At 41.4% G+C, this 23,513-nt stretch overlaps 1 protein-coding gene across 1 annotated transcript in view; it reads right to left on the reverse strand.

Annotated features, from left to right (window-relative positions):
* Positions 1-23,513, reverse strand: part of LOC134537799 (serine/threonine-protein kinase Nek7-like) — a 66,393-nt gene that overhangs the window by 1,828 nt on the left and 41,052 nt on the right. The window contains exons 2-6 of the mRNA XM_063378609.1: positions 8,844-9,063; positions 5,924-6,126; positions 4,264-4,377; positions 2,982-3,182; positions 2,248-2,300 (exon numbers count right to left, since the gene is read on the reverse strand). Coding sequence (XP_063234679.1) covers positions 2,988-3,182; positions 4,264-4,377; positions 5,924-6,126; positions 8,844-9,063 — 732 coding nt within the window. The 3' untranslated portion in view covers positions 2,248-2,300; positions 2,982-2,987. The remainder of the gene's footprint in view (positions 1-2,247; positions 2,301-2,981; positions 3,183-4,263; positions 4,378-5,923; positions 6,127-8,843; positions 9,064-23,513) is intronic.

The following is a 23,513-nucleotide window of genomic DNA, read 5'->3' on the forward strand; positions in this document are numbered from 1 at the left end:
CCAGTGCGCTCAGAGCGCCCTCCAGCCAGTGCGCTCAGAGCGCCCTCAGCCCCTCCAGCCAGTGCGATCAGAGCGCCCTCCAGCCAGTGCGATCAGAGCGCCCTCCAGCCAGTGCGATCAGAGCGCCCTCCAGCCAGTGCGATCAGAGCGCCCTCCAGCCAGTGCGATCAGAGCGCCCTCCAGCCAGTGCGATCAGAGCGCCCTCCAGCCAGTGCGATCAGAGCGCCCTCCAGCCAGTGCGATCAGAGCGCCCTCCAGCCAGTGCGCTCAGAGCGCCCTCCAGCCAGTGCGATCAGAGCGCCCTCCAGCCAGTGCGCTCAGAGCGCCCTCCAGCCAGTGCGCTCAGAGCGCCCTCCAGCCAGTGCGCTCAGAGCGCCCTCCAGCCAGTGCGCTCAGAGCGCCCTCCAGCCAGTGCGCTCAGAGCGCCCTCCAGCCAGTTGCAGAGCACCCTCGCATGCATGCCAGAGGTTGCAGAGCACCCTCGCATGCATGCCAGAGGTTGCAGAGCACCCTCGCATGCATGCCAGAGGTTGCAGAGCACCCTCGCATGCATGCCAGAGGTTGCAGAGCACCCTCGCATGCATGCCAGAGGTTGCAGAGCACCCTCGCATGCATGCCAGAGGTTGCAGAGCACCCTCGCATGCATGCCAGAGGTTGCAGAGCACCCTCGCATGCATGCCAGAGGTTGCAGAGCACCCTCGCATGCATGCCAGAGGTTGCAGAGCACCCTCGCATGCATGCCAGAGGTTGCAGAGCACCCTCGCATGCATGCCAGAGGTTGCAGAGCACCCTCGCATGCATGCCAGAGGTTGCAGAGCACCCTCGCATGCATGCCAGAGGTTGCAGAGCACCCTCGCATGCATGCCAGAGGTTGCAGTGGTCTCTCACATGCATGCTAATGCGCACAGAGCGCCATAACACACATTCATGCATGCAAGTGCGCACAGAGCGCCATAATATGCATTCCTGCATGCATGTCAATGCTTGCAGAGCGCACTAGCATGCAGGCGAGAGCCCACATGGCACCATCGCATGCATGCCAGTGGTCTCAGAGTTCTAGCATGCAGGCCAGAGCATTCATAATATCTACTTTCATGCATGCATTACCAGTGTGCGAATGTTGCACACTTTCATTCATGCATGCATGCATGCTTGTAAGGGCACACAGAACACCCACATTCATGCATGCCAGTGAGCACAGAGCATCCTCGCATGCATGCCAGTGCATGCAAAGCACCTACACATGCATGCATGCCAGTGCATATCGAGCGCGCATGCATGCCTGCATGCCAGTGCGTATTGAGCGCCCATGCATGCATGCCAGTGCGTACCGAGCGCCCATGCATGCATGCCAGTGCGTACCGAGCGCCCATGCATGCATGCCAGTGCGTACCGAGCGCCCATGCATGCATGCCAGTGCATACCGAGCGCCCATGCATGCATGCCAGTGCATACCGAGCGCCCATGCATGCATGCCAGTGCATACCGAGCGCCCATGCATGCATGCCAGTGCGTATCGAGCACCCATGCATGCATGTCAGTGCGTATCGAGCGCCCATGCATGCATGTCAGTGCGTATCGAGCGCCCATGCATGCATGTCAGTGCGTATCGAGCGCCCATGCATGCATGTCAATGCGTATCGAACGCCCATGCATGCATGCCAGTGCGTATCGAACGCACAAGCTTGTATGCCTGCCCTTTGCACACCAAATGCCCATGCATGCATACATGCCAGTGCATGCAGAGTGTTCTCTTAATAATGCATGCATGCATGCATGATATTCATTAGCAATTTGGCATTATTTAACTCAAATACAAAAATATAACAATTTAGCATGGTAAATTGTTTGAATGTTTTTCATTTAGAATCAATTTGCACCAGAATGTATGATCTAAATGAAGGAGAAAATAAAATTATTTTTTTAATTTGGCATCACTTAATAGTAACACTTTTTACATACACATTATACTTATAAATTTTTACTTTAAAGATAGCACATGTTTCAAACACACAATACTTTTGAACAGAACTATTCAGAAAAAATAAAAAGCTAGACATTTTTATTACTAATGATTTTACTGTATTAGTGACTTTTCAATCAAAATGTGTACATCTTGGTAAAATATGTATTAAATATTATAGATTTTATATTTGTTTAATACTTTTTCTAACAAATAAAGACAATAAAATATTTAAAAAAAAACACAAAAATAAAAAAAATAAAACCATAATATCTTGTCCTTACCATATCGGCCATTTCTGCGAATGATGTCTGCCATGCTATTACCTTTGTAGAATCTGTAATCACAACATGTAAGAGTCAACCTCTGCTAGTCGCCAAAGCCAAAAATGTGTGGACATTACACAACCATCCACTGTGCTGTACATCTAACTGCTTGCTGCTAGTGCATGCGACTAACTTTAAAAGTCCGAGTCACTGGCCCATCGTCTGCTTTCATAGACTGTTTTTAACGTCACTGGGATAACACATCCTTTCAGTCAGTGGAGTAGTTCTCTGAAGCCCGCTAAATATTTCCATTTTTGCACTATTGTTTTACACCTGTAACTTTGCAGGGTTTTGTTTTTGGATTTATGTTCAGTGGCGTAGCCAGGATTTGTGTATGGGGGTGTTAAATAGCATGGCCCCCCTCCCCCCCGTATTAAAGCGGGGGGTCTGGGGGTCCTCCCCCTAGGAAAATTTGGATTTTAAGGTGTAAAATAGTGCTATTATAGCAGCTTTCTGTTCTTAAATTTAAATATTGTAATGGAAATTTTTTTATTAATTTTAATATGAAATTTTGTTTGAGTGATGAAGAAGAAATTAATTAAACATTTGGTTTTAGGGGGGGGGGGGGGGGGTTATGAACCCCTAAAAAACCCCCTGGCTACACCCCTGCTCATGTTCAAAATTTTTTTTTTTTAATTATTTACTGCCACCCATTATTTGTGAACACGGTTAATAGCCCAGGCTTCACCCACCTGTGGCTAGTCGCTGACCGAGTGCTGTGTGGGATGGCCCGCGCCAGGGAACACGGCCGCGTGGTGCTGGCGAGACATGGACACATTGCTGCCCGTCATCTGGTAGCAGCTGTTCATCTGCCGTGCCACGCCGTGCACGCACGCCGCATCCGGTCTCTGGTCAGGGTCCGCTCGAATGCACATGTCGATCAAGGTGCGCAGCTGCTCCGGACAAGAATAAAATACATAATGGCTGTCTTACGGAAGGGGAAAATTCACAGAGTAAAACACAGTGAACACTCAAAGACTATAAATTCCAGGTTACTTCATCTCACTATTGAAACTTGCCATTGGTCAAATGTTCACTCTGCCCTATAGTGTGCCCAATCCTTGGTGCTCAGTTCATTAACAGAAAAAAAATTGGGGGGGGGGGGGGGGAACTAATATTCTCACATTGTCAGTCCCATGCTCGAAAAATCTGAATTTGTGCAAGAGCTAAATTTTATTTTTGAGTAAGGGTTGCAACATTTTACCATATATTTAGCTTCCCTAACCAACCTTTCACTTTAATCATTATCTCCACACTTTTTTTTTTTTAAAGTGAGTGAGACTGTCAGTACTTGCCAGAGATGTGCATCATCGAACCTCAGTAACGAGCAAATTTCATTTCACTTTCATGTTTTAAATACACTTTAATATTTTTTTCATTTAGAATGAATTTTGTACCAGAATGTATGATCTAAATAAAGCAGAAAAAAATGTTTTTTTAATCTGGCATCACTTACAATAGTAACACTTTTTTACATTCACATTTTACTTATACTTTGTAATATTATATGAAACTCATGAAGTCATGATACAAAATTACACTTCTGAATATGAATTGCTTGTAGTTTCCTCACCCACTGCTAGAATTTGCTGCAGTAGCCACTACATTGAATGTACAATCATTTGATTTGCAGAACAAAATTTTAAACAATATAATGAAACACCTATGATAAAGTGGAAGAAAAAAACCCTTGGAAAATATACTAAATTCCAGCTTTGGACCTGATTCTTGGCAAGGGAATTTATTAAATTCTCCCGATCTTGTTAAAATGCATTAAACAGTTAATACTATAAATTTTCCCTTTGTCTCTGGTTCGGGCCATCCACCACAGACTGCCATGGTTTAAAAATTCCATTCCATTCATGAAATGACTCCCAACTAAATGCTGTATATAGATAGCCAAGATGTTACACACACAATTTGGGCATGCAACCGATGATGAGTGAACCTTTAAGCTACAAGTGCAACAATTACCTCTTGGGAGTAAATATCTGATGGCAGAGGAGGGTAGTCACACTCTTCAATCTTCTTGCATAAAGTGTACAAGTTCATCTTATCTCCGTAAAAGGGAGACTGCAAAGCTGCCATCTGCACAGATTAGAACAAAAAAGTATTATTCTGGTGCCTAGGACTGCTTAACGCATAGGAACTATAATCTGCAGATGTTAACAAACCACATCAAGAATGGTCGGAATTTAATTTATTCAAATAATATAAGAAAGATTATATTTTAATAGTGGAGCTCTTAATGCTAGTGAGAAGAAAAATTGTTGGCATTATCAATCCCTTTTATTAATAAAATTGCTGTACCCAAATTTTTTTAGAAATTTTCAGCAGTAATCTGTTCTCACTTTTTCATTGAATACACTACAGTACACTAAAACTAACAAAAGCAGTTTTCTTGTCAGCAGTTTTTGTGAAAATGCACACCATAACTAGGTAAGTATCCTGATTAAAATTAAGTACAGTACATCTCTACTAATATTATAAATCATTTAGCTGCTGAACTTTACTTTAATGGTTAACGAAGTTACCCGTGAGAGAAGTGCATTGGTCCACGGGACAGACCACTCATCAGGGTGAATCTGAATTCTACGGAAAAAAAAAGTTTTGGCTGCAAGTTCATTACGACAAAATTGGTTGAAAACAACTACCGGTATACAACTAATTGTCTAAAGTGCTTCCCCAGGCTGGTATAGGTTTTTGAAGTTGGAGATTAATTACATTTTTACTGTAAAAATTTACAGTATTCAATATAGAGCCTCTGGATTATATTTAATTGAATGAAGTCCTATAACTACTGTGAATTTAGTGTCTGTACCAAAATTATTTCATTGAAATAATTGGTGGCGACACTCATTTTCTACATTTTTTTTTGTGGCGTATTACTACCCCCAATTATTTCAATGAAATAATTTTGCTATTGTGACAAAATAAACCGTGGTTTTAGAACTGCACTCGATTAAATATAATCCAGACAATCAGTTTTCAATCTGAAATAATTTCTCTATTTTTACAAATAAATTGTTTGAACCAAGACTTCAAAAACGTAATACCAGCCTTGTGAAGCACATTAGACCGTAGGCAGTGTATAAATGTTTTCAACTTGTATCGTTGTAATGAACCTGCAGCCAAAGCTTGTCGGACGAATCCCAGACTCGCTCTACATATATACAACCAGGGGCGGCTTCGTGCAGACCAGCTATATTTTCATTTTCCTGGTTTGTATAGTTTTCTGCGAAAAATAATGGGAAAACGAACAATCAAATTGTAACTAGCACGCAATTTTAAATGCTGGCCAATACCTATTTCAATTGGGTTATAATGATTTTGTATTAGAACTTTCAAGATTTTATTGCTTCATATGAGGCGATTACAACAGTGTTAGATTGTTAGAATTTAAAAAAAGAAGCTAACCCAAGGATATTTAAATGAGATTATTTACAATTCTTAAGCCAAATCAGCTAAAGCATAATCAAGATTTAAGTTCCTGGTTGGGTTAAAAATGTTCTTCAAGGAGTTAAATTTTAAAAAAATTTGTAGGGTAGAGCCCCCGAGCCCTTTGCTCTGGGCAGCTATTCCTTCCGCATTCTCAGGCCCCTCTCCAAAACATGAGCGCCCGCAAAGTACTCACTTCGTACAGCAAGCAGCCCAGCGACCAAACGTCGCTCTTGAAGTTGTAGCCGTGCTCGTGGATGCGCTCGGGGCTCATGTAGTACGGCGTGCCCACCAGAGAGTGTGCCGCCACCGTCTTGGAGCTGAAGAAGCGGCCCAGCCCGAGGTCGCCCAGCTTCACCACGCCCTGGGCCGTGATGAACACGTTCGCTGGCTTTATGTCTACAGCAGCCAGGTAGGGACATGGTGTCAAATTAGAGGTGTCGATACTGTACTCACAGTGACATCTACAGAAAAGTATCCATACTGCACTCACAGTGACATCAACAGAAAAGTATCCATACTGCACTCACAGTGACAACAGAAAAGTATAGATACTGCACTCACAGTAATATCGACAGAAAAGTATCGATACTGCACTCACAGTAATATCGACAGAAAAGAATCGATACTGCACTCACAGTAATATCGACAGAAAAGAATCGATACTGCACTCACAGTAATATCGACAGAAAAGAATCGATACTGCACTCACAGTAATATCGACAGAAAAGTATCGATACTGCACTCACAGTAATATCGACAGAAAAGTATCGATCCTGCACTCATAGTAATAACGATAGAAAAGTATTGATACTTTTTCCGCAATGCTGTTGATTTTTTACGTTTAGTAACAAATAATTAGACCAGTGATAAAACAATCAATATGTTATCACTAATTTCAGTCAAAAGCCAACAAAAAAAAAAAAAACTCTCATGACATGAAATTACTAAACAGATTACCAGTGAAACTGAACGATTTAAAAGAAAAGTACGTAAATCTAAATGGAAATAAAGGCAATATTACCTTTATATTTCCAACTCTTCTTCTGTACAATAATTTAAAAAACAATATTTTATATAACATGTTAGCTGATTGCCTGTTTTTTGTCATTGACAATTAAATGTACTTCTGCCTTGGAAATTTAACATCACTGGAAGTAACAAGTCCGTTAGCTTTTATGATAAGGGGAATGCAACTTTATCTTCCCATTACACCAAAAGATAAATTTACAGTGGTAATGCATGTGTTGCCAAATAAAGGTTAATTTAATCCTTTTCCTTCAGCCATAAGGACGATATGAAGAAAAACCTGTTCCATTTTTTTTTTTTTAGTTTGGTGTGTGTCTTGTTAACCCTCAATCCTTTCTCCTCGGAGCCTCATAATCTGATATGTTACACAGAACAATTGTTGCGTGTGCTCCGCATATGCACATCAAGATGTGTCGCGCGGCACCTAACTGCGCGCCGATGCAACCAGCACAAGCCAAGTATTCGCGCGCTGCGCGCATGACGTTCGGAGCCGCTCGGGAGCCCTCGGGGAGGCTCGTTTTGGCGGGCTGCCAACCGGACATCGCCGAAGGCGCCGGTTCCGGTAGGCCCGATCGAGAACAATCTGCCATGTTCGATACTAGCAGTTCACAGAGTATAAAAGGGGTCCCATTTTCCGCTGAGGGAGGAGACTCGTCGCGACCACCAGCGACACCAGCCGGAGGCCCTGCTGGCCTTCCCTGCCGATGGAAGCTACACCGTCAACACGTCTCGCCGGTCTGCCGTCACGCTGCCCGTTGGAAGAAGCTACCACTTGGTAAAGTACTGTTTCGTCGTAGACACCTATAGACCGAGTGGGTAGAAAACTTAGAGTGAGAAGAGGGGCAGTGGTGACTGAGGCAAGGCTTGGAGACAGCGGTGTGAGCTTGTGAGTCCCGATGAAAGACTTTACATCTGACTGGACACACAACACTTAGGTGCGAATCCCGGCAGCGACACGTGAAGAATAATGCCAGTCCCCACACCGACGAGCATTTCTCCCGCTACGATAGTTTGGGGAGATAGCCAATGGTAACCCCTGCATCGACGAATAAGAACTTGCCCGCAGAAATACGTGTCGACAAGAGTAATCTAAGTTGACGACCTGTTATATTAATAATTAGAGGTTATGCGTACCCTCGTGAAAACATGTATAGTGTTCCTTTTTGTTTTAGTCATGTTGTGTATAAATAGCATTTTAGTTAAATGATATTAATGATTATGCTGATGTTTGCTAACTTGCGCATTGACAGAGGTGTGTCACATAATATTCCATAAGTCGAGGAGTCTTGTTATATATTTTCATTTGCACTCTGGAAATTTATGTACGTTAATTGCTTGTAACTTAGCTTTTGTTTTGATGGTGTACCCAGCGCCCAGCACGGTGCCAAGTATGAGAGCACGGGCAATTGTGAAGTGAATTTGTTAAGCTGCATTCACGTGTCTCACGTTGCAATAATCCTTAAACGTTTCTGTTCGCAGACTTTTGGATCAGAGCCATGCCGCAAATGTCAACTGTTTACTTTTTTGTCATTAATGAAGTTGTAATGAATAATTTCATGTATAAGCGATAATAAATGTGTTGTTACCATAGAGTTGTAATACCTTTATATGACATTTCGCCACACACTGTTCCATTCCTACTCCTTGTTCCCCTCGAGTGTTTAACACGAGAGGCTACACAATTGCTCTTGGGTTGGAATTGAGGAACATTGGTTCTTCGAAGTTTATACTTACATATCTATATATTTTTTAATAAAATACATTTCGGTAATCCTACAGCTTTGAATCACAAACATCCTATTCCTTTATTTTAAAATAGAACTGGATAAGCAATAAGGAACAATTACACTGTCCTGATAGTATGAGACAGGATCGTGTGAATCTTCTACTTAATGTTGTTACTGGTTCCTCGTTTTTTTACGACTTGTCCAATTGCCCACGATTCAATGAGAATGTTATTCAATATGTAACTGTTATGCAGTGCTCAATGGAAAGGAAGAAGTGGGTTGAAATTGGTGGAATATCCTCTCCCCCCCCCCCCCTGCTTACACCCATCACACGTTATAATTAAAACCCTTACATCATACCTCTGTGCATTATTCGCTTGGAGTGAACATATTCCACAGCGCTGCACAGCTGCACGAAGTATTTCCAAATCGTTCGTTCTGGGATGAGGCGTCTTTGTTTCCGGAAATGCTTGATCATCCTGGACAAGTCTCCGGCATCTGCGATCTCCAGTACAATGTTCAGCTCGGAGCCTTCGATGAACGATGCCAGGTACTTTATCACGTTGGGATGGTCCAGTTGCTGAAAAAAAGAGTATTCTTCATTGAAGTAGGCTATAATATAATCATGCACTTAGGTAGACAACATCAACACTTTGCAAAGAAATATAACACAGGAATAGCTGCTAGTAGCATGTACTAATACTATTTCTTTGACTGTCACTTATCAATAAATTAAAATGAGAGGCATGCTTTCGTGACCCATTTCCGTATTTTTACGTTACCACATTTAACGGGTCTAAACCCTTATTTATAAATTTCCTAGTACATAAGTTCCTCAGAATTTAAATTTAGAAAATAAATGCTGCAATCTCATTTATGGCCAGGCCACAATTAACATAGTATTAACACATTTATAGTTATAGCAATAAGCACTTTCTAAAAACAAAAACCAGCACATCGGCCTGGCTACAACCAATATAAACTTAACTCCATTTATTTGTTTATTTGGTTGCTATAGCCTTTGAAAAATCATGTTACTGTAGTTGGTACTGTGCTATTATAAGAAAATATTTGGTACCTATTAACAGAATAAAATCCATAACATCACATGTTTTGCAAAATTAAATGCTGTGTGAAAAATGAGGTAACCAACTGTCATGTGTAATTGCTCTGAAAAGACATGTGAAAACATGCAAAGTACTTGCTTCTAACTTTAAGAAGACTGTATACATCGAGAAATTCTAGTGAAGTGCTTGTTTTTTTGTACTTGTAGAAATATTGCAATAAAGTTTTATTTGTAATTTTGTTCTTTTATTTCTCAATTTCTTTTGGTAAATTTATTTTTTTTTTGCATCAGTAAAGGATCTAACTAAGGTAATTGAAACAGCTAGTAAATAAATTGTTGAATTTTTTGATGAATTTTGGGATTTTGTCCTAATTTATAGCTTAAAAATTACAGAATTTCAAGATGGTGTCCAAATACCAAGATGGCGGATGCCACAGTAATAAATATATACAGCACTCTATCGAGTAAAAATTAAACTAATATGGTGCCAGCACCCTCTAGCAGACGAGAAAAATATGTCAGATTCAAGATGACAGCCTCCAGCAGACGAAGATGACAGCCATGATGTCATATTGGCTGATGTAATATCTGCTTTGGCATTAGTGGTGGGAGGTCAGTCTATCGATGGCTTCTGTGGAGGAAGTATCGTCGCCATTTTTAATTGATTGCCCTCGTCGGGTTTGAACCCAATGCCTTTTTATAAATTTTACCATTGAAATTTAAATATATAATTTATTATGAATTTTAAATATTTTCCATTAAAATCAGACAATTATGGATTTTCAATATGACAATTTTCAAAATTACAGAATGATTTATTAAAATTTGATTTTTTTTTTCTAAATTTTCCCCAATATTTTCTGATAGATAATATTTACTGATTTTCAAGATGACGACTGTAACGAAAAGTAAATGCTATGGAGTGGGGTGTTAGATGGCATAAAGTTCTATAATTCATAATGGCGGAATATTCTAGATACCTACTAATAGGCAGTAACACAGATTGCTGAAAACAAAATGGCGGATTCAAGATAGCCGCCAGGGTTAAGGTCATTCAAGATAGCCGCTGTGACGTCAGAATCCAAGATGGCGGACATCAGCTCCTGCTCCACACCCAGAACCCCCATTCATATACTACTCTAATGAACACACACATTTTCTTATTCATTAATAAAGTTCTCAAATGACTTAGGAGGACGTTCAGAGCTTTTGATTGGCCGAAAATCTTTCACGGTCTTAGTAGTAACATAGTCTTGAGCCAAAGTCAAACCTTGAGAGACTTCTCATAAATAAATATTAATACCGGGCTTATGGCAATTTATGATTGTAGCTAGATTTAATTACACGGAGTTAAACTGTTGTGTATAACAATAACGTTCTTGTGAAAAGCTCGTTAACTGTGGTTGGGCCTTAACACGACAGACGCAATGCGAGAGCAAAATATCACATTACTGTGAACATGTTTTTAACGTGACGAAACGACTAGTTATAAACAAGTTGCTTGGCTTTACATTCGCACTACATATACGGCCGCCATCAGTGTTTACAAGTTGGTTTTAACAGAAATGTTACAAAAATATTTTTAAAAATATTCAAATTTATTTTTTACTTTGGAAAAATCATTGTACGTGAAAGTATTAAATTTTTTTTTCACAAACAGATTCAGTAAACAAGCCTCAAAAATACAAGAACTATTAATTGTGTTACCAATACACAAGTTCAAGCATTAGCCTACCTATATGAAGAAAAAAAAAATTCCTGATGCTCATTTCAGTAACATCGCACCCAAGGGCGACACAACAGGGGGGGGGGGGGGCAAGGGTATTTTGCCCCCCCCTCTGAAACCTTGAAGTGGGGGCAAACGGGGGCAAAGAAAGTGCTGTGTAATCAATTTTTAGATAATAAAACTGCTTAAATAGCACAATTTTCCACCTTGAAATACAAATTTTCCCGGGGGAGGACCCCCGGACCCCCCGCTTCAATAGGGGGGATCGATGATTCTTTATAAAAACACATATTGCCCTCCCTTTGGAAATTTAGTTGTTGCGCCCCTGATCGCACCCGCAAGTTTGTCACGTCCCCGAAAATTTTTATACAGACATTACACATACATAAAAATGTTATTGGTTGTCATTCTAGCATCATTCTTGAAACAAAAACAAAATTTTGTTTGTCTGTAAAGTCGGTTTACGGACAATAGTTTAACGTGACGTCATAACAAAAAACATTGATGAAATGATTGATCCAGAAGAAAATGAAATATCCAATTCGGCCTAAGACTGAGCCGTAATAGGTTTTTTGCAACCAAACCATTTAGGCATTATAAATATGTTATTCTTTCAGAAAGTAATTTTTTTTTAATTTTTTTATATTTTGTATGATAAAATCTACCTTGCATACTTTAATGGATAAAATTGAATCATTTTTATTGAATTATCACTATTTTGTGTGGATACAAAGGAGTGAAATTAAATCTACAATTTAATTGATAAATTTACTTTTATTTGCACTCATTAATTCAAATATATGTTTATTACTATTGTAGTGTCGCGCGCGCTGTATTTATTTTAACACTAGCTGACCCGGCAGACTTCGTACTGCCTAATTAAATTGCAATAAAGTCCTGTCAAAATGATTTGTAATGTGACATTTTTTTGTTCCTACATATTTTATAGTCGGGGCAAAAAATTCTCCTGAACATAACTGTCACCCTGGTGATAGGGTGTTGTGAATAAGAAATATAATTAAATAAAACATATAAATAAAAAGATAAATAACAAAATAAGACATCTATTTATTGTTTATCATGTGAAACATAATAATTTTTATTTTCATTGTACTGCATGATTAGATCGGTAATTAGCTTGGTTTGTAGCATTTCGGGTTCTTCTACCTAAATTGATTCGTCTAATAGGAGGCATATCTATATTGTAGATTATTTTGTCACATGCAATAATTAGCGATCATAGGTAAATAAACACTGCACAAAACACTATATAGGTAAGAATTTGTTTCGTGTATAAATTGACAAAAGCAAACTCATTAGGGTAGGTAACCTAAAATCCAAGGGAAAAAAAAACACTGACATTGACAGTTTGTTGTTTCAACTTTTTTTAAATTTGATATGACTTGGAGTCAAATCCTTCAAGCCGTATTTAAAATAGGGAAAAGAAATAATAAAAACTTAAACTTATGAAATACTTTTGGTAACGCTGGTTTTGTTTGACTGATGTAATGACTTGAAAACTGATGCATTTTAAAGTTAAACAAATGAAATAATATCGCGAAGCCGTTCAAATTGAACTATTCGATTTCGGTTTATTATTTTTTTTTATTTATCTGTGCTCCAACGCACACTGTTTTGATGGATATGATTGAACGTTGTACAGAGATAATAAAGTTCAAATTGACTCTTTGACGTTAGGAACATACCTACTTTGTTTAAACAACGAGTGCTCGTTTTAGTTAGAAAACGTTTGAATGGGAAAAAGAAAGGGGCTGGTTTTAGGGTTTTTCCGGCAATTATTCGAATTTTTCTCGCCGTAAAAACCATCTTTGAACTTCAAAAAACATAAAAAAAAAAATTAAAAAAAATTGGCCAAATTGGTCCAGGCGTTGTTGAGTTATGCGCTTACCAACACATTTTGCGATTCATTTTTATATTATAGAAGTACAAAAATGAAGGTATAGCGGCGGCGGGGGATTCGATCCGTCAACCTTTATATTGGTAGTCAGCGATGCTAACCGAACGGCCACGAGGCCATATTGGAAATGATAGTTTCAGATGTATCTATATATATTTATAAATATTTTGTTTTGTGTTGTGGAAGTTTTAAAAACGTATGTATTTCGCCATGTCCTACGATGCACGATTCAAGTGCCTAAGTTTTTATACAAGTCCAATCTATCGACGATCTCCGAGTGCGTCAAACGCGTAATTCTCATTTCATTGCAAGAGCAGCATGTTTACTCTGTCAAATAACATGGCTTCTTATGTAGGAAGAAAACAATATATATTTTAATTTTGGTTGTTTCTATTTTTTTCCTCGTAATTTTTGCTGTGAATTTGATGGTAAAAGTCAAATTCTGGTAAGCATGTAATAATAAACCTGTTATTAATTTAATTTATAATTTCTAAAAAAATAAATTTTCTGGGGATTATAAAGAAATATTTAAAATGTTTTAAAAGAAAACTGTTTTGAAATAGTACTACCGTCCACGATTAACATTGCTGCAAGTTGCTTAACCACATACCCCTTTTGTGATGTGAGGCACTGAATGTTGCAGAGAAATAATGACATTTTTGCCAGTAACCACGATAACTGATGTGTGAAGCTACGCGTAGTTGATATCGAGTGCTGCCGAGTGCTAGCTCTGCAAGGCTGATGCTAGCTCTACAGGTATGACTGCAAGGCTGTAGTGCTGATGTTGTCTCTACGATGCTGAATGTCAGACTGATTGTAACAACCTTTGGTGTCGTAGTACACACAAATTTATTATTCGTCTTCATCACTATCCCCCAAGCCACTGTCCATTCCTTCATCCACAAATTCGTTCGCCTCTTGCGCTTCCTTTGCGGCCTCGATGCAGGTCATAACCGCCTGATATAAATAAGTAATAAATTCCTCTTCCTTAGGGAACTCAGCGAGAATGTTGAGGGCGGAGGATGTAAGGTGGTAATGTATATCATTAAAGTCCATACCTATGGAGCGACGTACTACCTCCATTACGAATTCCCGAACATTGTCCATCGTAACACTGTTTAAATTACAATCACAAACACCCTCCGCGCAAACACTGGCGGAAGCCATGATGATAGGAGCACGGTTAGAAGCAGACTACCACCAAATACAGTAAATAGGAATACCGGACACTCCTGTCGTTTAACATGGGAAAGCCTGGCAACCACCGACGCTAGCGCTTTCTTGCGTGAGGTGTTGTATGCTAGTGGCGGAAATTAAAAAATGAATGTATTTCTAATGACATACACGAGTTTGTTACAAACGTTACAGTCATTTTTTCAGTGGTTTGGTTAAAATAACTGTCAGATTGAAATGCGTAATATTGGTTGTGCATAATAAACAAATTTGACGCGATGACATTGTGGCAAATATTGAACATACTGTCCTAAATGTTTGTTGTCATTGGAAAAGCAGAAATAATCTTTGTTGTGACATGATCTGAACAGGCGAAAATATTGGAAATTATTATGTACTCTCTTGCTAGTGCTGGAGGACAGAAATGGAAACGAACATGACCTCGGAACGAATTAAAAGAGAACCAAGTGATGACATATTTGTGTACCAATTAGGTTAGGGTGAACATGATGTTATAAAAACAGACTAAACATGCATTAAAATATTTTTTTTATACATTTTCGTAAGGGTATTTTGTAAGCTACTTAACATTAAATATGCTTGCAGTAAGTTTATTCTGTTTCCAAATTTTTGTTTACTTATGTGTATGTAGGCCTATATAGACTGTTCTTTGGCCTGGCCGTGTCGCAGCTTTCAAGAGTGTGTAAACTCTCGTTAAAAACCAGGATTGCACTCTCTCTTAGTTGGGACTGGAGAAAGGACTTTCTGCGACATCAAGAGTGGGCAAGAGAGTGCTTTATGAGCGAGTAGAAACACAGTGTTTGTCTCAAACAGTATTGTAATTATGCACTCCAAGAGCAGAACTCGTCATAGTGGGGAGGGCTGATGAGATCATTAAAATTTTGGGGTAAAAACAGTTAAATCAGTAGTATAAAAGTGTAAAAATACTTTACTGAAGGTGATTCAACCTACCATAACCTAACTATAATTTTTAGCTCAAAGAATGCTGTAATAACAGCTGGTAGTAAAGGTCATGTGTCAACAAAGAAGTAGAAGCAACAAAAAGTAAAATAAGCATGCTCTGTAAAAAATTACTATAATGTCACTGTTGTTGACACTAGTAAATTTGGTAAGGAGCTTTACAGTGCTCATGGGCATCATCTGAATAAGTCAGGAAAAATCTTTATGTTTATATTTATGTTTATATTTTCAAATCCTTCATCAAGTTTACCAATAGTACTATTTACAACATTCCATATACCTTTACTTTTATTTTAAGCATTACTAATAATTTTGTTATTCCTCAGTAATTTGGCTTTGTTGATGATCTTTAAATAAACCAGCTTGTCGCGGCCTCGTCTCTTGTGAAGCTGTGGAGACGGGGTGGACGTCGCTCGGTCGTTCAGTTGTGTTGTTTGCCCGGCGCCAGCTCTTGGGTAGAGCAGCCTCACACTCTGAGGCGGGAGTGGACCGTTCGGCCCAGTGCAGCTGACCGAGGACGTGCGGACAAGGAGTAGCTAGCAGGAGGATTGGGTGTAGAAGAGAGGATGCCCGCGGTCTCACGAAGAGTCGCTAGCGGAAAGGATGGAAGTTGGAGAGAGGGATGCCCGCGGTCTCACTAAGAGTCGCTAGCAGAGGATTGCCCGCGGTCTCACGAAGAGTCGCTAGCGGATGGGTGGGCAGAGAGAGGTAGAATGAGAGAGAGAGAGAGAGAGAGAAGGAAGCCCGCGGTCTCACTAAGAGTCGCTAGAGGATTGCCCACGGTCTCATAAGGAGTCGCTAGCGGATAGGTGCGAGAAAATGAGAGAGAGAAGGAGAGAGAGAAGGAAAGCCCGCGGTCTCACGAAGAGTCGCTAGCTAAGGAAAGGAAGATGAAGAATTTAAGCCAATGATACCACTTTTGACTGAGGTAAAATTTAATCTCCCAGATTGGCTGGGAGATGAGAGCTCACATTGATAACTATTCTCTCAGATTGGCTGGGAGATGAGAGCTGTCTAGGCTTGTTAGCCCGCACAATTTATACAAGTTTCTTCTAGAACCATCTGTGTTAAAGTTTTACATATTTCTATCTCTTTTGCATGATGATGATCTTTTGCATTTTACAATATTATTTCCACATCTACAAAACATACTTCCAGTATACACTTCATAATAATCTACCTAAATATTTACAATAATAACATATATAAAATAACTATGATACATTGTCTCTTTATATTTACACTGCCATCTGGTGACGAGTGGTAGCACTACCAAGGCCATGGCTGGAGTGTTGCGCCGCGGACAGGATTGTGACCCGGGTTTTTTGTTTAATAAAGAGGAGGTACGACGTCAGACGCCCCCCCCTGGAAAAGCCCGGGTCTAGGCCGTCCGCGCGCCCTCCAGCAGGCGCATGATGCCTTCTCTCCTCGTAGTTGCGAGCGTCAGGGCGGGCCCGCTGGTTCTGGACTCCCTGGGTCGCCATTCACCAGTGTGGCCAGTTCGCAGCCGGTGACATAATCTGCCCGGAACAGTGGGGGCCGGCGGCGTCGTCGGCGGTGTCTCTGGTTGTCCTCCGCTGGTTCCTCCACGTTGACCCGGAATTCGGCATCGGCGAGGGAGGCTCCATGCCCCCACCCACCTCGGGTAGGGGAGGGTGGTTCTGTTGCCTCAATGTCTTCCGGTTCTGTCACCAGGGGCTGCTCCTCTGTGGTGTTTACGCCCGCCTCTGGTGTCCCTGTGACATCAAGGATATGAATTCGTGCTGGGTGCCTCCGGTGCTGTCGCCTCGGGGTCGTGGCAGGGGCTTCTGCAGGCCTCTCCATTCTTGTCCTTGGGCTCGGTGTTCCCTGGAACAGATGCTGCATTCCTTGGGGTGAGACAGATTGGTGGTTGTCCGGCATTGTTCCTGCCACATCTGGCGTAGGATCCCCCACGGCATTGCCCCCTTCTGGGAGTGCTGTTTTCCGGATGTGGTCCCGGTGTACTTTTCGCCTTTGCCTACCCCGGCGCACCAAATACGTACTTTGGCTTAGCTGCTTCAGGATGCGGTGTGGTCCCGACCACCTGGGGCTCAGTCCAGCACAGTAGTTCCTAATTGTATTGGACAGGGGATGTGTGCGGATATACACGTGGTCACCAGGCTGTAGCTCCGGTGGTTGTCGTGTGGTCTGCAGGGTTATCTGCTGAGTGTAGGCCCTCTGGTGCCGCCGACAGCGATTCTCGGGGTCTTCCCCTTCATCTGTCACTTCGTGGGCCGTCCATTCGCCGGGCATGGTCCATATCTCATCCAGTCCTTCTGCTTGCTTTGCTCTTCGACGCTCAGCATCTGAGGAGGTGCGCTGGGCGTCGAGAACTCGTTGTTTGGGTTCGATCAGGTCCGCTGGAGGTGGGTCATCATCTCCCACAGTGAGCAGGCGACAGGTCATGTCTCTTGGCCTGTGGTCGTGTGACCTGTGGGAAGGTGGTATGCTTCCTAGTGTATCTACTGCCAGGCGCTCACGTTTACCTAAATTTACCAGGCCTGATGCTGGTGAAATCAAGGCATCCTGCTCTACCAACCATGGCTGTCCGAGTACCAAATCTTCTCTGAGTCCTTCTACCACGACTGCTGAAGTTTGGGTCACCATCTCCCGTATACCCACAGTGATGATGGCATCTCCAATGGCTGTCCCGGTTCCAGTGTTCGTAGCAAGGCGCAGGGCACAGCGTCTGGGTGTGATATCTGCGGGTGGTACACAGTGCTGGGCGACGAATACATGGCTCGCCCCTGTGTCTATAAGTGCGGCAGTCTGTTTCCCGTTCAGGGTGATGGGGATCCGCATCAGTCGGTTTTCTAGCGTGGTGAGCTGCCCCAGTTGTTCAATGTTGTTCTCTGTGGCTTGCGGCAGGGGATTGGCTGGTACGGGGGTTAAGTCTGTAGGTCCTACAACCCCTACTGCCCGTTTTCCCGCCGGTTGTTGTTGCAGTTGGTGTCTCTGGCAGTCCTGATGCCAGTGATACGTGCCCTGTGGGCATCCAAGACGGCACTGTGGTGGTCGGCCTCCATCGCGCCGATTGCCTGCATTCCGCCATCCTGGAGATGTGTTTTGGTCTGTCACACCATGTTGGCCCTCGATCGCATGTGTTGCTGTCCGCCATGGACGTTCCTGCGGTATGGCCCTGCTTGTCCCTGCAGGTGCTCCAACCTGATGTCTGGGTCCTCGTTCGGGGATAGTTGTCCCAGTCCGACGTCCCAGGAGGTGTCTTAGGTTGCCTTCTGTAGCTGTTGCCTGTCGTACGTAGTCCTCTACAGTCCCATTGCAGTATGGCCTGAGGAATGGTTGCAACTCTTCTCGCATTAATGCAGTAACTTCTGGCAAAGCTTGCTCGGGGTCTTCTCCTGGGGCTATGCGTCGGTACAGCCGCAGCTTGTTTGCCACGAACTGCTCTACTGACTCTGAGTCCTTTTGGGTCTCGCCGTAGAAGCGAGCCTTACAGCTCATGACTGCTATGCGGTCGTCGAAGCGCCGTGTTAAGCGGGTAGCGAACTCCTGCCACTGCATGTCATAGCGACCCCACAGGTTCCACCACTCACGAGCTTGCCCGCGTAATTGCTCACTCGTGCGTTGTGTCCATTCTTCAATCTGCACCCCGCATTGTGTCAACCGTCCCTGACACCACTGCACAAACTCGCATGGGTCCTCATGCGCTAGCCCACTGAACTCTGGTAGCACTACGCGTCCTGTTGCGGTAGCTGTCCGCCCCATATGCACGTTTGGTTGCACTGCTGGGCTTGCAAGTACCTCCCAGTCTATGAGGTTTGCCCCTGCCTTCTGTGTTGGTGCCTGTGTGGGCCTTGGTGTTGCTCTTGTATCACAAACCAATGTACCAGTTGGTAACTCTGATCTCACTAGTTTGCCCTCAGATGTGTTGTGCCACGGTCCCTCTCCTGTCATTAGGTCAAAGTCCCTTGGTGGTTGACCTGTTTCGCGTGTGGTTGTCAGTCTGTGTGGTAGCATTGTGTCACGAATTTCTACAAGTTCTGTCCTGCACACATTCTTCTACACTTGTTTAGTGAATATACACACTTCGGGTCGCCGAATCCTGCTGACTGTTCATGAACTCTGGTAGTCTCGATGATGGAGTGCCACACGTTCGGGCGCCAAATGTCGCGGCCTCGTCTCTTGTGAAGCTGTGGAGACGGGGTGGACGTCGCTCGGTCGTTCAGTTGTGTTGTTTGCCCGGCGCCAGCTCTTGGGTAGAGCAGCCTCACACTCTGAGGCGGGAGTGGACCGTTCGGCCCAGTGCAGCTGACCGAGGACGTGCGGACAAGGAGTAGCTAGCAGGAGGATTGGGTGTAGAAGAGAGGATGCCCGCGGTCTCACGAAGAGTCGCTAGCGGAAAGGATGGAAGTTGGAGAGAGGGATGCCCGCGGTCTCACTAAGAGTCGCTAGCAGAGGATTGCCCGCGGTCTCACGAAGAGTCGCTAGCGGATGGGTGGGCAGAGAGAGGTAGAATGAGAGAGAGAGAGAGAGAAGGAAGCCCGCGGTCTCACTAAGAGTCGCTAGCAGAGGATTGCCCGCGGTCTCATAAGGAGTCGCTAGCGGATAGGTGCGAGAAAATGAGAGAGAGAAGGAGAGAGAGAAGGAAAGCCCGCGGTCTCACGAAGAGTCGCTAGTAGGGATGCAAACGATACATCGATGTTTTCAAAACATCGATGTATCGTTCATGAAACATCGATGTTAGCATCGATATTTTGAAGAGCGATACATCGCCGATGCATCGATGAAAAAGTCGAAAAACATCGACATCGTTCATCATTAAAATTACCCTAGTTTTTTATAATATTTTGGCTATCATTTCATGAATATTTATTGAATATATAAAAAACATTACTATACGACATTTAGTTTTCAAGATACAATTTTTTTAACTGTCTATACTTACTATAAAAACCTAAATTTTTAAGTAGGTATCAAAAATGTAAATACTGAACTATTTGGTTGATTTCAGTATTAATTTTTTCCAGTACTTTAAGGTGTGTAAAATCATTTGGAAAAAATAAATACCGTTAAAAAAATTTGTTTAAATAAGAATTTTATTTAAATTTTGAAAAATATAGGGAAAAAGCAGCGAGACTTCATGGACAATTTCATAGCTTGTTGTACATACAAGCAGAGGCGCAACAAACAGGGGGGCAAGGGTATTTTGCCCCCCCCCCCTTCTAAAACCTTGAAGTGGCGGCAATCGGGGGCAAAAAAAGTGCTGTACAAGTCGGATATGTTATTTCCACTAGCTGTGTAATCAATTTTTAGATAATAAAACTGCTTGTATAGCACCATTTTCCACCTTGAAATACAAATTTTCCCGGGGGAGGACCCCCCGCCTCAATAGGGGGGATCGATAATACTTTATAAAAAGGTATATTGACCCCCCCCCCCTTGAAAATTTAGTTGTTGCACCCCTGCATACAAGCTAGTGATTGGTACCGATACGGTCTCGTTAGCTCTATCGAGAAAATTAATGTTACATTTTTAACCTGTACATACACTTCATGCTTTTTCCCTATTTTTGACGTGACAACGTCTAATAAATCTATGAACGCCGGCTGCACCCACGAAAAAGTGTCCCGTAACGCAACGTTTGTTTCGTCTTTTCGTTTTGTCGTGTTTTTGTTTCGTTTCAACCGTTGTGCTGAATTTTTTGGGTTCAATATTTCCGTGTCATCATCATTTGTGGGTTTTTTCAGTTCTCTTAGTACATTTTTTTCTTTGTTTTGTTAACCATATTCCTGTTACGGAATATTTTGTGATGTTTATATCCGTGTTGACAACAGCAATTTTTTTGCTTAATTTTGTGTTTTTTTTTTCCTTTTTGGGTTTTATTTATTTTTTATTTTTTCTTCAACAGAAAAAATTTCTTAGCAATGGCGTATGTCCAAAAACTTACATCAAGTCCCACTACGATGTGTCCCGTTACGCTCATTGTATGCTTGCGCCGCATCTCTCTTCCACTCGATTGGAACAACATTCGATTTGACTTTTAAATCATGTTTTCGTCGTTTGAATTATTAATATTATGTAATTTAACGATCGTCCACCGATTTTCAGCACAATCGGTACAGTTATTTAAAAGTAATGTTGAATTTTGAAATCCGTTTGTTGACGTGACAATGTCTAATAAATCGATGAACGCCGGCTGCACGCACGAAAAAGTGTCCCGTAACGCACATTGACCCACTACGATGTGTCCCGTTACGCTCATTGTACGCTTGCGCCGCATCTCTCTTCCACTCGATTGGAACAACCATCGATTTGACTTTTCATTCATGTTTTCGTAGTTTGAATTATTAATATTATGTAATTTAACGATCGTCCACCGATTTTCAGCACAATCGGTATGGTTATTTAAAAGTAATGTTGAATTTTCAAATACGTTTTTGTACGCACAATGGTGTTTTACAGTTACACATAATAATTCAAATTACACCCGGGATCTTTTGCACAATGTTTTAAAAAATATTGTAACACATTATAAATAAGTTTGGTGTATTTGGGATGCGTATTTGTTATAAAATTATATTATAAAAACGAAATCATATTATTCCCCTACAGTGCTGTCATCTACGGTGACGGACGCGAGCCGAACGAATCGGCTATCTACCCGCTTTCGCGGCAACCAGGCACTCGTTAATACATATTTTCCTTTGTTTATCGCGAGGGGCGTTATTATGAATGAATTATAAATACAATTTCGTGGCCGGGGCCACAATTGCATATCATTTTGAGCACTGGAAGACATAAAAACGTAAAATATTATGAACGAATTTTAATCTCAGCCCCAGCGCACCACGAGTGTATGGGTTAGAGATTAAAGAGGAAATTATTTCTTAAACTTACTAATACTTATTTTATTAACTGTAAGGGCATTTTTATTAAATTCTACGTTTAATTTCACGATGAACAAACTTCGTCGTTAAATGTGTAATTGCGAAAAAGCGTAAAACATTCTCGACGATCTTGAAATTAAATAGCAAACATGTATAAAAGTTATTGTTAAATAATCTCTTCGTTAAAGTAATAAACATATTTGAATTAATGAGTGCAAATAATAGTAATTTTATCAATTAAATTGTAGATTTCATTTCACTCCATCTTTGTATCCATACAAAATAGTGATAATTCAATAAAAATTATTCATTTTTATTCATAAAAGTATGCAATCATTTCATCAATGTTTTGTTATGACGTTTTCACGTTAAACTATCGTCCGTAAACTGACTTTACAGACAACCATTTTTTTTTTCAATTGCTTTTAATACATTTTTTTGTTTTGCATGAGACACGACTGTAAATGGGTTGTGGATATTGTGGTCAGGAACCTGTAGTAGGTATGGTTTTTGTATACATACTATAATTTTAATCATTTCGTCATGTTTTTCTTTAATATTTAAAAACATCGGTTAAAACATCGATGTATCGGTTGTCAGAACAATGTTTTTTTACATCGATACTTTTTCGTTTGAACATCGACGTTCGTGATATCGATGTTTTTAAGAGCGATGTTGCATCCCTAGTCACTAGCTAAGGAAAGGAAGATGAAGAATTTAAGCCAATGATACCACTTTTAACTGAGGTAATCTGGGAGATGAGAGCTGTCTAGGCTTGTTAGCCCGCACAATTTATACAAGTTTCTTCTAGAACCATCTGTGTTAAAGTTTTACATATTTCTATCTCTTTTGCATGATGATGATCTTTTGCATTTTACAATATTATTTCCACATCTACAAAACATACTTCCAGTATACACTTCATAATAATCTACCTAAATATTTACAATAATAACATATATAAAATAACTATGATACATTGTCTCTTTATATTTACACTGCCATCTGGTGACGAGTGTTAGCACTACCAAGGCCATGGCTGGAGTGTTGCGCCGCGGACAGGATTGTGACCCGGGTTTTTTGTTTAATAAAGAGGAGGTACGACGTCAAGCTTATAATTTTTATAATAATTTTTTTACTTAGCCTAACTGATGTGTCTCTTTTGCTTTAAAGATATTTTAAATGCAGTGCAGGATAGAGGAGAAGACTGGAATAAATTGAAGGATGAGGAATTGTGGAAAGACAGAGGATGATGGAGGCATTGTACTTAGCTGACCCGTAGACAGGCTGGAAACAG

This window comes from Bacillus rossius, chromosome 12 (assembly GCF_032445375.1).
Source record: "Bacillus rossius redtenbacheri isolate Brsri chromosome 12, Brsri_v3, whole genome shotgun sequence".
In the NCBI taxonomy this organism is placed as follows: domain Eukaryota; kingdom Metazoa; phylum Arthropoda; class Insecta; order Phasmatodea; family Bacillidae; genus Bacillus; species Bacillus rossius.